This window comes from Marmota flaviventris, chromosome 2 (assembly GCF_047511675.1).
Source record: "Marmota flaviventris isolate mMarFla1 chromosome 2, mMarFla1.hap1, whole genome shotgun sequence".
Taxonomy (NCBI): domain Eukaryota; kingdom Metazoa; phylum Chordata; class Mammalia; order Rodentia; family Sciuridae; genus Marmota; species Marmota flaviventris.
This window is the reverse complement of record NC_092499.1, coordinates 99207997-99221880: the sequence shown is the minus strand read 5'-3', so window position 1 is coordinate 99221880 and position 13884 is coordinate 99207997. Positions and strand designations below refer to the sequence as shown.

General features: G+C 38.7%; 1 protein-coding gene across 2 annotated transcripts in view; it reads right to left on the bottom strand.

Annotated features, from left to right (window-relative positions):
- Nucleotides 1-1996: 1996 nt before the first annotated feature.
- The window catches only part of Tmod2 (tropomodulin 2), a 46085-nt gene continuing 34197 nt past the window's right edge, over nt 1997-13884 (bottom strand). The window contains exons 8-10 of one of the 2 annotated variants that reach the window (XM_027926096.3): nt 10965-11108; nt 4926-5070; nt 1997-2582 (exon numbers count right to left, since the gene is read on the bottom strand). In XM_027926096.3, the coding sequence (XP_027781897.2) occupies nt 2548-2582; nt 4926-5070; nt 10965-11108 (324 nt within the window). In that variant the 3' untranslated portion in view covers nt 1997-2547. The remainder of the gene's footprint in view (nt 2583-4925; nt 5071-10964; nt 11109-13884) is intronic. The other variant, XM_071608263.1, reaches the window with a different exon arrangement.

The following is a 13884-nucleotide window of genomic DNA, read 5'->3' as shown; positions in this document are numbered from 1 at the left end:
TATACAAAAGAAATAGCCATGATCCAATTCTGACTTATTTTCTTGCTTTTGCTGGGATTTGTCAACAACTGCTTTAGCCCATGGCCCATACTGTGGGGCTGCAGGGAACATTCCACAGGATCCAAGATTTCTTAGGGGTGAAGGCAAGAAAGAGAGTAAGAAAAGGAAAAAAGCTTATTTGAGGCATGTTAGGATCTCAACACTTAAAGAGATCTGTAACCAATTCAGAGATAGGAGGAAAGATAGGTAAGGGAAATATTTTTCCTTTTGGCAACAAGGTAACCAAGTGTATGTATAAAACTCATATCCATTTCACCCTGTGGTATGCTAATGACTGTTTACCAGCCAGCAATCTAGAGGGGGGAAAAGTCCCAGTTTGTAACATAGCACTAACTTCCAAGGTATAACAACTATTCCCACCATGGCCAATCTCAAGCTATAAGAAGTTAATGGTGATGGTGTTGGGAAGAGTCACGCAGTAGCATACTGTAGGCAGTTTTCCTATAATATAACCAACAGATGTAAGTAATCTCAAGATCATAGAAAATAGTAAAATGTGGTATTCTTGAGTATTTATTATTTTTATCTCCACCATAATTTATTTCATTTTATTTGTATGCCATTTAATTTTTAATAATGGCTCTACTGGCCTGGGAGTGTAGCACAGTGGTAGAGTACTTGCCTAGCACATGGAGGTCCTGGGTTCGATCCCCAGCACACACACACATATACACACACAAAGGATGTGCTGAACAACTAGTTTGCAAAATTATTGAAAATTTAGCAATCAGCAAGCCTGTACAAGTTGGCTCCAACATACTACACATACTACATTTAAATGCTTGAGAAGGAAGGAAAAATCTAACTGAAAGCTACCAAATAGTAGTTACTACTTTTTTTTTAGATTGATAAGGAGGTGTAGTAATAAACAAAAGGATTTTGAGAGTTCCAAAAAGGTCAGAATGTTCTAATTACTGTGCCCTCAAAAATGTAAAAAATTCTCAAGAAAATGAGATGTTTTAAAGGACTTGAGAGAAAGAGACTTAGGTACTTATAATTCAAGTACATGTCCAATTTATAAGGGATCACCTAAATAGATTCCATGTGCTTTATAAGCCAAATATTATAGTAACTGTTTTTCCATTGACTTCTTTTACTGCTACAAAGTAACTCAGGAACCCTTAGTTATTAGTTTTAGATTAAACTGACCTTCTGCCAGGATTAGCAATCTTTTTAGTTCTAGGTGTTACCTTTATAAGGCTCAGAATTATGGAGAAAAGGAGTGCTGGAGGGAGATATGAAAGGAAGGGAGGGGAGAAGACAGAAAGAGAGGGGGAATCTCCACAGGTGTGCAATGATGTTTTGAGGCACAGTCTCAGGTTAACTGCACTAAGCGAAGAACTCCTGTCACCTGTCTCCTTACATTTACATTACACTGTTGTACTGTTACATTAAGATTAACACTTACTACAATGCAGTCATCTCAGCTGTATTTTCACAGGCTCTGTATTTGAGATGACAAATACCTGGAGAAGTCATCATTCATATTTCTTCCTGATGTTTGCAAATGTCAGGATGGATCATGACACGTGGACAAAAATCTGTATAATTTACCTGAATACTCACATTTTTTTCCCCAGCAATCTCGTTATACTACAGATAAAGCAATAAACCCTTGTAAAATCTGTCAAACTAATGTTTTCTTGTATATCAGACAATTGATTAAGATATGATTATTTTTTATTTAGGAAAGTATTTTTGTTTTAAAATTCTCTCTTACTAAAGTTTAAAAACTTCCTATCATGTCTGGAAAACTCTGCAACGCTTTGAAGTTATCCATTAAAGTCATGTTAAAGATTCAATTTATGTTGAGTGATCAATAAAGGCAGGTGTGCTAATTCATTTCACTACCTGTGAGTCTGATTTAAAGCTATATTTGTGGGTTAATAATCAATTTACACTTCTTTACTAATTGTGTGTTAAAGTGTCATAATGCTGAAGATGATCTGCAATCATTGAACATGTGCATTTAGTGATTCTTCTGGAATTAAGGGAGAATTTGTGCTAAATTGGTCACATTTCCTCACCCAGTGAGAAATTGGCAATACTAATTTTTCATGTGGTAAGCAGAACACTTCTGATGTATTTAGCCTAACTCAAAGCTATGCATGTAAACAGAGATAGGCCTCTATCATAATCACAGTTACAGATATGTATTATATACTAAATTCCTTTCATTGATTAAAAAAAAGTTCATGTAAGAAAACAAGATAACCCAACATGAAAGTGGTTAATAAAGTCAGTCTCTAAGGTCTGTATCAGTCCACTTGTGCTAGTTGCCAGAGGTGCCCATGAGAAAGTAAAACAACTGTACATATGTAAGAATCCCAGATAAATAAGTAGAACTCAAAAAGAATAACAAATTACTAGTTGTATGGTTAACGGAAATGAACAACCTTTGATAAAATGGTCCCACGGGGAAGGAGAAGACTTTGTGTCGGTTTTTAGATGGCTGTGTGGTGAAAGTTCCTCTCTTCTAGTGGACGTTTACCTTCGGTCTCCTTCAACTCTCTTCTTACGAACTAGGTGAGAACAAGAGAAAAGCTTAACAAGACAAATTGAAGGAAGGGATATTTCTTAAATTTCAGACAAACATAATTAATCTCACAAAACAGCAATCTCACATACGTGAGGATACCAATTATCTTAAACTTCAATATTTAATTGACCATGGCAATAAATGGAAATGATAAAATAATCTAGTATCTGGAGAAATTTACATTTAAATAAAGCTATATCTGATAGTTAGGAACTTGAGTATTAGAACTTTCTCATCATTGTAGAATACAGAAAAGACCTGTGAAACTGTGAACTTCTAAATATTTTCATGGTCATTTATCCTAGACACACCTTCTCAACTTCTGTACAACTCAATCATTGATTGGTTTTAACAAACTTCCTAGGTTAATGCAATCACAGTCCATGAATTGTGACTGTGGCTTGAAGACCAGGTTTCTGCAAATAGTAATCCCATTCTAAACCTCATCAAAGTAAAAACTCCTAAGTATCAACTTTTGAAAAAGATGTGATCCAAACAGTAAGCAAATTTAAGAGTTTAAGCTTCCCTTTAACTGGTACTTGGGATCAACGAAGTTGCCCAGACTGCCTGATTTCCAGTTTCTGCAACCCTCTTCTTCCCCTGTCACCTTCTCATCAGCAGGTTCCTCTAGTTGCAGGCAAGTGGGCTCCCCAAAGCTTCCTGGATTTTGTAAAATGGTGTCCAGGCTGAGGTCCTGCCCTAACTCACCACTTCAAGTAGCCCAGTCTATAAGGAAGGAATTAGAAAAAGCTGTTGTCCACAGTCACTACTCTTGGATTCAGGATCACCTCTCCATTTACTTAACACCTTGTTTTGCCTGTTTTTCTGTGGTTACTATGTTGTTCAGATGTGGACCCAATGTGCTTTCCTAGACACCTTTGGAGTGCTGCCTCTACTCTTTTTCAAAGCCCCTTGCTGGGCTGCCTGTTAGCCTCACCCTGTGAACCCCACAGGTAAGCATGGCCCTATATGTGACCTGCCTCTTGATACCATATACCTTGGCTGCATTGCAGGGTCTTGGCTAAGCACGGGCAGGCACCTGGACACTAAGTTTTACTTGACCCTTCCTATTCTAACCTTTAGCTTCTATCTTCCCCACAATCCAAATCCTCTTCAGGACCAGAAAAACTACACTTGGAGGAACACCTTGCCCAGTTCCTCTGTCCAAGGTCTTGCATACTGTTCCTGAACCTTAATCTGGGGACTGAAACCTGCTGTCAGCTGACTCATTGCTTGCCAAGTGGACTGTCTGCTCCTAGATGTTCTCTTTTTTTTTTTTTTTTAGAGAGAGAATTTTTTTTAATATTTATTTTTTAGTTTTTCTGCGGACACAACATCTTTGTTTGTATGTGGTGCTAAGGATCGAACCCGGGCAGCACGCATGCCAGGCGAGCGAGCTACCACTTGAGCCACATCCCCAGCCCCCTAGATGTTCTTTTGCTATGTTGCTCCAGGTGGCTGTGTTGTCCCCATACTATACCTTCCCAATCTGTTCCATTCTTCTGTGCTGTTTTTTTTTTTTTGGTACCAGGGTTTGAATACAGAGGTAATAACCACTGAGCCACATCCCTGGCCCTTATTTATATTTTATTTAGAGACAGGGTCTTGCTGAGTTGCTAGGGTCTTGCTAAGTTGCTGAGGCTGGCTTTGAACTTGTGATCCTCCTGCCTCAACCTCCTGAGCCATTAGGATTACAGGTGTGCGCTACTGTACATCAGGCTTCTGTGCTGTATTTAACCAGGACATGCCTCACCTCTTCTTAACAGAAGAAATGTTATGTATCCTCAACAAGATTAAAGATGAGCTAACTGAAAAAGCTACTTCCGAGTTTAACTGTCATAACGTACCTCCATTAGTTTATTTCGCATGTAAAGTACTGAAGTATCAGACATACCTATATCACATATAAATATGTGAAGAAAGAGCAATCATAAGTAGTGAGAATTTCCATGTCTTTGTGTCGATTTTTTGATTCAGATAACAGAACATAATCCATATGTGAGAAGTAGGTAAAGGAAAAAGAAAAAATTAAAGTAAAAAGAAGAAAGTAAAGGAAAGGCATAGAAACAAAGGAAATGAAGCAAGAGTCAAAGTCAGTTTGGAAAAAAGAACAAACAGCTCTTTTTGAAAGAATGCTATGTTGACACTTTAACACTCCAGGGGCCACGAGGACGTCTAAGACCATATAACCATGTGCCTCGGGTGAAGAACTAAGTGACACCAAGGCCAATGGGATGGTATCTGTGTCAGGGGGCATCAGAGGTGGAAAAGTGAATGTTCAGCAGGATCTTCCTACTGTCACCAGTGCATATCACGGCTGCATTACCCAGGTCATTATTCTTTGTGATGGCAGCTGCCACTCTTGTCCGTGGCCCTTGCTTGGTAAACTGGTATCCAAACTTGAGGATCCTCGAATTTTCTTCCAGCATCTGGGCAATTTCCATCTCTACAGCTGTTCCCAACTGCTGCCTCTGGTTGCAGGTGCATACACACACACACACACACAGGATGACCAAAAAGGAAAAGGAAATTGTTAATGCACAGGAAAGATATGTGGCTACTTGGACAAAAATTCTAAGAAGCCAAAGTCTCAAATTCAAAAGGGACAGTGTCATTGGAGATGTGTCCTCCCATATAGTCATTTGAGTCCCACTCCTTGTTTAGAAGAAAAATCCAAACAGATGAACCTGCTGGTGTCCTAAAAAAATTAAGACAACCATTCATGAAGAAACAGGTGATTCAAGAGGTACAGTTAAAGCAAAACTAATATTTGGGGCTTCTAAGTCATCCCAGTATCAAAAGAATTTAAACTTTTTTTTTGCTGTTGCAAAGATCTGTGAGTGCTAGGTAAGCACTATAGCATGGAGATACAATTGTACTTTGTTTTGAGACAGGGTCTTGCTAAGTTGACCAGTCTGGCCTTGACCTTGTGATCCTTCTGCCTCAGGCTCTTGAGCAACTGGAATTACACCTGACCACTGTTTTTTCTTCTTCTTTGTGCAACTGTCTTACAGCAATCAATCCAATCACTGTATTTTCTATTCTAGGATCCATATCCAAAAATCATTAAAGATCAACAACCAATCTGCCATTCTCTCAAAAGTTTCAGTTGGAGATCCCAAAGGGGCTTTACTGTGGTTTGAACCATGTGCAGGATCAGATGAATTATCAAACACTGAAGTTACTGGGCTACAGAAAAATCTCTAAGTAAACTTGGGAGCAAGAGGGGTTTTTGTTTGTTTGTTTTTAAGTTGAGACATGAATAATGAAAAAGCGCAGAAGTTTTTTTTTTTTAATTGGAGCATGTGGATATAGAAATTAAAAATTAAATTAAGGAATATAGTATATATTTTTTCACAGTATAATCATTAAACTTTAAAAAAATGAAAAGTACAGGTTTGTTCAGAAAAAGCAAACAAGAAGTATATAAAAACCACTTCCTGTAACTTGCTCCTTCCCCACGTGTAGTTTTCTCAACATTTTCTGTGCATTTATATATCCACACAAAGGTACATCCATGCTTTTTTCACATAAGTCAATTAGAGTAGTTTATGTTTCTGAAACATGTGTTTATTTTCCATTCAACATTAATCTTTTCATGTTGGTAAATAAACATTTACCTCACCCTTATAAAGAGGTGCACAGCATTCCACTGTAGGGATGGGTCAATGAGCTAGCCAGGCCCCCACTGACTGAAGGTCACCGTGCATTCCACTCCCACTGTTACAAGCAACACCGCTGTGAACTTCCCTGTGCACACAGTATATCTGGGGGTATTTCTGCAACTCTGCCTGTAGGGCAAGTTATAGCTGGGTCCAAGGGTAAGCATATTTCAAATTCTGATATATTACTCAATTATCCTCAAAGGTTATGATAATTTTTATTTCTGCCAACAGTACATGAAAGTTACTGGTTTTCCTCTCTTAGCCAAATTATCCATTTTTAAAAACCTTGACCAATTTGGTGAAAAATTATACTTAACTTGCCCCCCACCCCTTTTTTTTTTTTTTTTTTTTGGTATGAGGGCTTGAACCCAGGGACACTTTACCACTGAGCTACATCTTCACACCTTTATATTTTCAGACAGAGTCTTGCTAAGTTGCTTAGGACCTCATTAAATTGCTGAGGCTGGCTTTGAACTTTTGATCCTCCTGCCTCAGTCTCCCAATCACTGAAGTCACTGGGATTACAGGTGTGTGCCACCATACCCAGCCCACTTGCATTTCTCAACTTTAATTTACATTTCTTGAATTATGAATAAGAACAATCATTTTCTTATGCATTTGTATTTCTCTTTTGGGGGGAACTACCCATATATGTCACTTGCCCATTTTGCTGCCGACTTTTTTTTTTAAAGTGACACATAAGTTTCTCATATATTAGGAAATTAGCCCTCTTTCAAATGTACTGGAAACACATTGTTTGGTTTGTTTTTAGATTTTCTTTTTGATTACTATAAAACCTTTTTTCTATTTTCAAAATTGAATTTATCAGCCTCCAGATTTTGTCACATTATCTCTATTCTCCTAATTTAGAATAGGAGAATTATCCTATTCTATTTGTGTTATGATTTCATATATTTAAATATTTATTTCATTCTAAATTAATTTTGGTATAAGATTGAAGAGACCCAACTTTATTTTGTTCCAACTGGTGCTACCATCTTTTTCATCATTCTTCCTTGATTTGAAATACTGACACATGACTGCAAAAATTTCAGTTGTACTCAATTTCTGGAATCTATTCTATTGCTTTGCCATTATAATTTATATTTAAAAAAATATATACCTTTTAAGTTTGGGAGATGTAAGTATGAATTAGATGAAGGAGAAAAGTTAGTGGGAGAACTTCTGAGTCCAGACAAAATTTGGGGGGGGGGTATTGGGGAGTGAACCTAGGGTTGTTCCACCACTAAGCTACACCCCAAACTCTTTTTATTTTTATTTTTTATTTATTTTGAGGCAGAGTCTCATCAAGTTGCCAAGGCCAGCCCCAAACTTTTAATCCTCATGCCTGGTTTCAATCCCCAGTACCAAAAAAAAAAAAAAAAAAGAGAGAGAGAGAGGGAGAGAGAGAGACAGACAGACAGACACTGACCTCTAAGTTTCAGGAGAACTTCAGCTCACAACACAGGTTAGAGGAGTGGATTCTATCAAGGATTAATGCCTGCCTCACTGGAACTATAGGCATGCACTACCTTACCCAGCTACTTAATTTGAAGTCTTTTGTGTTACATTATCCCAGAACAAAAAATGGACATTAAAATTTCTTAAAACATGGATATTTTTCTTTTCATAGTTTATCACTAAATACAAAGAAAAAAATGAAAGTTTGTGCATACATGTTTTCAAAATACTTTTTTAGCAATTACCCATCTGTTTCTTCAATATGCACCACTGTTTGTTCTTCTCAGTGGGAGCACATGACTAGATGATTATGTATTTACCTGGAGCCTGGCCACAGCAGCCCTCCCCAGAGGAGGGTTCTCAGCAGGCCTCATTTTTGTGCAGCTGCCTTTTGCTGTGATGCTAAATTGATCTCAGCTGCTAGTTCTCCTTAGGAAACGAGAAATTATTATTTTTAAAAAAATTGTTTTAGTTGTAGATGGACAGAATGTCTTTATTTTACTTGTTTATTTTTATGTGGTGCTAAGAATCGAACTCAGTGCCTCACACATGCTAGGCAAGTGTTCTGCCACTGAGCTATAGCTCCAGCCCTTAGAAATTTTATTTCAAATCCAAAAACTTATTTCATATCCTTCATGAGGAGAAAACTGAGGTTACTTCTAAAAGTCTATGAGTCAATGAACAAAATTTATACAAGTTTTGACTCTAAATTTCCTTATTCTTCTAGTAAAGCAAATAATTTTTCCAGTTCCTCGAGGAAATCTTAATTCTCCTTCTTGTCACAAACATATAAAAAGAAGCCATTTAAAACCAGGCATTAGTGACACACGTATAATCCCAGTTACTCAGGAGGCTGAGGTAGGAGGATTGCAAGTTCAAAGCCAGCCTTAACAACTTAGCCAGATCTGTCTCAAAATAAAAAGGGCTGGGGGAAAAGCTCAATGGTAAAGTGCTGCTGGATTCAATCTCTAGTACCTAGGATAAGAAACAGAGAGATAGACAGAGGGAGATGAGTGAAGAGAAGGGAGAGAGGGGAAACATTTCAGAAGCACAACGGAGGGCTAAAGCTAAAGAATTGCTCAAACACATTCCTGGATGGCTGGGGAGAGGTAATGAGGCTGAGTTAGAGGGAATTAAGAGACAAGGTTCAGAATTCATATTTCAAGGTCTTATTCTTCCCTCAACCTCCACCTTGAAGGTACTAGGGACTGAACCTGGTGCCTTTTATATGCTAGGCAAGTGCTCTATCACTGAATTATATCTCTACCCCTGTTAAAATTTTTCATTTTGAGGCAGGGTCTTCCAAAATTGCCCAGCTGGCCTCCTATTTGTAATCCTTCTTCCTCAGACTTCCAAGCAGCTGAGATTATAGTTGTGGGTTACTATGCCCAGTGTCAGGGTCTTCTTAAGCATTAGAAAAACCCTTCAAATTTTCAGGATTCCAGCTCATCCACTGGGGTAGTATTGCGAGATTTAGCAAATGAAAATACAAGACAATGGCTAAATATGATTTTTAGATAATGAATAACATTTTATTAGAAAGATGTCTCAAATATTTCCTGGATAATCCTTTTACTAGAAATTATATATTATGTACCTGAAAGTCAAATTGAATTGTATTTTATGTAGTAACCTTAACTAAGTGGTATCATGCCAGAAACTAGAAACAGAGTATGACATTATTACAGATATAGGGTTTCACAGTGTCCTAAACCAGGACAGAAAGTTAAATATACTTTGGAACAAGGTATCTATCTCTGTGTTAAATCCCATGGAAATACTTCCTAAGAGCCTACTTCTTCCTGATATGAGTCTATTCCACAAATATCCCTGAGTTATCACTTCTTTTCAGTCACTTCACATTTTGGTTTCTGTAGTTTCCCAGTTCTGGATGCTTTTTCTTAATTTATTAGCAGCTGGACACACATGAGGATACACAGCACTGAGCTTCCTTTGGGTGTGTGGGGCCATGTGTGGCACATTTCCAGGATGCTCTCAAGCCACACCTCTGCGTTTAGGAGAGTGGTTTTGGTGGGGCATCCCTTCTAGGAGGGCAGGAGCCAAGAAGCTGCTATCTCTTGGTGATTGCCCTGATCCCCTGGCAATAGGCCTCAGGAGGAATCCAGAGTCAGAGGGTCTGCACTGAAACAACGTGCTTGACCCAGTTAGCAAAGACAGAGAGTAAAGCTTTCATGGGAACTGACAGGGGTCTCCAGGCTTAGGCAATAGTCTTGGGTGATCACTCAGATTCACTGAATCCCCATCGCAGACACTTCCCTTTGGCCAAAGGACCAGGGCACAGCATCAAGCCTGAGAGCTGAGGGTTGCTACCGGCAGGCAGGAGTAAGCTGAGCCAGCAGAGCCAACTTAAAGGCCTATAGGCTGATGCCCAGGAAAAGGTCTCCAAGGTCCAGGCAGTGGTAGCTCCAGGGAAAAGCAGTTTGCTCTGGCTGATTTGGGGACCCTGAGAAAAAGCATGGCAGAGTTGAGACTGTGATCATGCTGTGATCATGCTATATTAAGCCAGACCATCTTTTAGAATCCTGATTCCTTTAAACAGGCTCTAACTCCAGCACCAGACTGAGGGAGCTCAGGTCTGCTCTTTCAGCTCTGGCAGCCTCCAGCCAAGGACAAGAGACCTGAGCAGGGTCACCCTGCATTCTCCTTCTAGCCATAGTTCCAGTGAGAAGCAAAAGCAATGCTGGGACAGCACTGGGCTGAGGTCCATACTAAAAGCCAGGTGTGGGGGCACATGCCTGTAATCCCAGTGACTTGGAGGGTGAGGTGGGAGGATTGTGAGTTCAAAGCTAGCCTTAGCAATTTAGGGATGCCCTAGGTAAATCAATAAGACCCTGTCTCCAAATGAAAAATAAAAAGGGCTGGGGATGTGGCTCAGTGATTAAGCAACCCTGTATTCAATCCCTGGCACCAAAAAAAAAAAAAAAAAAGGTGACAATGAGATGGCTGAACAAAGTAGCCGTCAACACCCCTGCCACTACCACCTGGCTTTCTCCTCTGCTGCCTGCCTAGCCAGGGCAGGAGAGTGCCATGTCTCAGGCTGCTTCACTGTGCAATGTTTAATTAGTAACATTCTGCCACACACCCTTTACAAGCCTACAGCTGACAAAACTTACAGGAAAGCCAGAACACCAACTGAGTCCCATAGAAAACTTGTCTTTTTAACTCACTCTCTCCTCTCACCGTGCACCTGTGAGTTAGCTCTGCCCGCCCTGCATTACCTGGTTGTCGATCTTGATCTCTGTCAAGGTGTCATTTTCTCTCAGTGCCTCCACCAGGGCCAGGATCCCAGTTCCAGTGATAAAATTGGATTCTATGTTTAGACTTTTCAAGGTCTTGTTTACTTTCAGCATATCTGCAAAAGCCTTATTATGCAAAAACAAATAACCATTAGGGTCTCTCAAGATGCAGATATTTTTGTAGCACTTAAAGAAAACCTTAATTAAGTCATACTTTCACCCTCAAGTAAAAAGATACTAATTTAAAACAGCAATGAAAATAATTGAGTCCACAGTCGAGGCTATGTGGATGTCTTTTTTTGAGAAATGTGTATTCACATCTGTCTGTTTTTAAAGTTGATTATTTTTTGGCTATTGAGTTTGAGTTTCTTACATTCTGGACATTAATTCCTTGTCAGATAAATACTTTGCAAATATTTTCTCTCATTCTGTAGGGTGACTTTTACTCGGTTGACTGTTTCCTTTGCTGTACAGAAGTTTTTGGTTTGATGTAATCCTGTTGTCTATTTTTGGTTTTGTTACCTGTACTTTGAAGCATTATCTAAAAGTCTCTGTCCCACTCCTGGATGTGTATCCAAAGGAAAGGGAGTAAGTATGTTGAAGAGCTAGCAGCACTGTCTATTGCAGATCTATTGCAGCACTACTCCCAAAAGCCAAGATATGGAAACAACCTAAGAATCCATCAATGCATGAATGAATACAGAAAATATATATATATACGATGGAATATTATTCATCCATAAATAAGAATAAATCCCTATCATTTGTGGCAACATAAATGAGCTTCAAGGACATTATGTTAAGTGAAATAAGCTAGCACAGAAAGACAAATGCCTGAAGTCCTCACTCGTATTTGAAAGCTAAAAAAGTTAATCTCATGATGTAGAGAATAGAATAATGGTTGCCAGAGGGTGGAAGATGGAGAGAGGTTGTTTACCATGAACAAAATTATAGTTAGAAGGAAGAAGTGAGTTTCAATGTTCTGTCACAGGAGGGTAATAACTATAGCTAATAATTTATTGTATATTTAAAATTAGTTAGAAGCCAGGCGCTGTGGCTGTATAGAATCCCAGCAGCTCAGGATGCTGAGGCAGGATGCTGAGGATCAATCATGAGGTCAAAGCCAGCCTCAGCAAAAGCAGGGCACTAAGCAACTCAGTGCGACCCAGTTTCTAAATAAAACACAAAATGGGGCTGGGGATATAGTTCAGTGGTCGAGTGCCCCTGAGTTCAATCCCTGGTACCAAATAAGTAAATAAAAATAAAAAAAGAAGAGCCAGGAGTAGTGGTGCATGCCTCTAATCCCAACTACTGAGGAGTCCAAGACAGGAGGATTGCAAGTTTGAGGCCAGCCTCAGTAACTCTGAGAGACCCTGTCTCAAAAAAAAAAAAAAAAAAAAAAGACTAACAATGTAGCTCAGTGGTAAAGTGCCCCTGGGTTCAATCCCCAGTACCAAATAAAATAAAATGATTAATAGACTTTAAATATTCCTAACATAAGGAAATGATAAATGTTTGAGGTTGTAGATTGCTGATTACCTTGATTTGCTCATTACATATTGTACATATGTATAAATATGTCACATTTACCTCATAAATATACAAAATCATCATGCATCAATAAAAATTTTAAATGGCCATTATCTTTTTTTAAAAATATATTTTTTAAATTTTTACATTGATACAATATCTTTATTTTTTTATTTTTTATTTTTATGTGGTACTGAGGATGGAACCCAGGGTCTCTCACATGCGAGGCAAGTGCTCTACCACTGAGCCATAACCTCAGCCCCAAAATGGCCATTATCTTGAAGAATCGCTAAAATACAGAAAACAGAAAAATTGGTGAAGAAAATAGCACAAAAAATAATAATAGAATCAGCTTCATCTTTATCATATATTATATATTGTTCCCTGAGATACCAGAGGAAAGCCCCATTTGGAGTGTTTCATTAAAGAACTGCCTTCAGAACAGATGGAAAAGCTGGAGCAGATGGAAAGCACACCGCCCTCCCTGCGGCTTCCCTGAAGAAGAGCAGCTGCCAGCATGACTGCCAATGGCAGATCTCCTGAAAAGAGTCATGACCTGGGACAAAAGCAAGACAGAGGTCTGGGATTGCAGCTCAGCAGTAGAGTGCTTGCCTAGGCACCTGTGGGGCACTGGGTTCCATCCTCAACACCACATAAAAATAAATAAAGTAAGTTATTATGTCCGTCTACAACTAACTAACTAACTAACTATAAAATATATATGTATTTACAAGTAACTAACAAACTATATAATATATGTGTATTTGTGTGTATATATATGTATATACATATACAAGAACAAAAGTGAGACAGAAACTGAGGTATCTCCAGACCTTCATACCAGATGCAGTATAGGAAGCAGGGGCAAGATAGCTATGTCAGGAATGAAAGGCACTAAATGTACCTCTCCCAGAATGCAGTTCTCTTAACTAACAATTACAGGGGCCTCCCAGGCTGTATCACACACTAGGAGAAGTTTTCCAGCCAATTCACCTACCTGCTGAAAAAACGCATTCACTCATTCATTCATTCTTCATTCACTCATCTGTCAGGTTTCTACTGTGTTGCTCCCTCCAGCAGTAGAGAAGACAAAAATATATGTCCTCAGGGAGCTTATCATTGAGCAGGAAGATCAATAAGTTAATAAATAAAATAAATAGCTTGAAAGATGGTGAGACAGATGGTAAAAAAAAAAGAGGGTTCCCTTTTAAGGGAAGAATCTATTGGTGGAATAGATCTACTCAACTGCAGAAAAAATAATCCTACTTTATATAAAACAACCTTGTTCTATATTCCCAAATATGACTGGGCAATCAATAATTGCCAGACATGATGGGAAAGTCAACATCATGAAAGAGAAAAGCCAACTGAA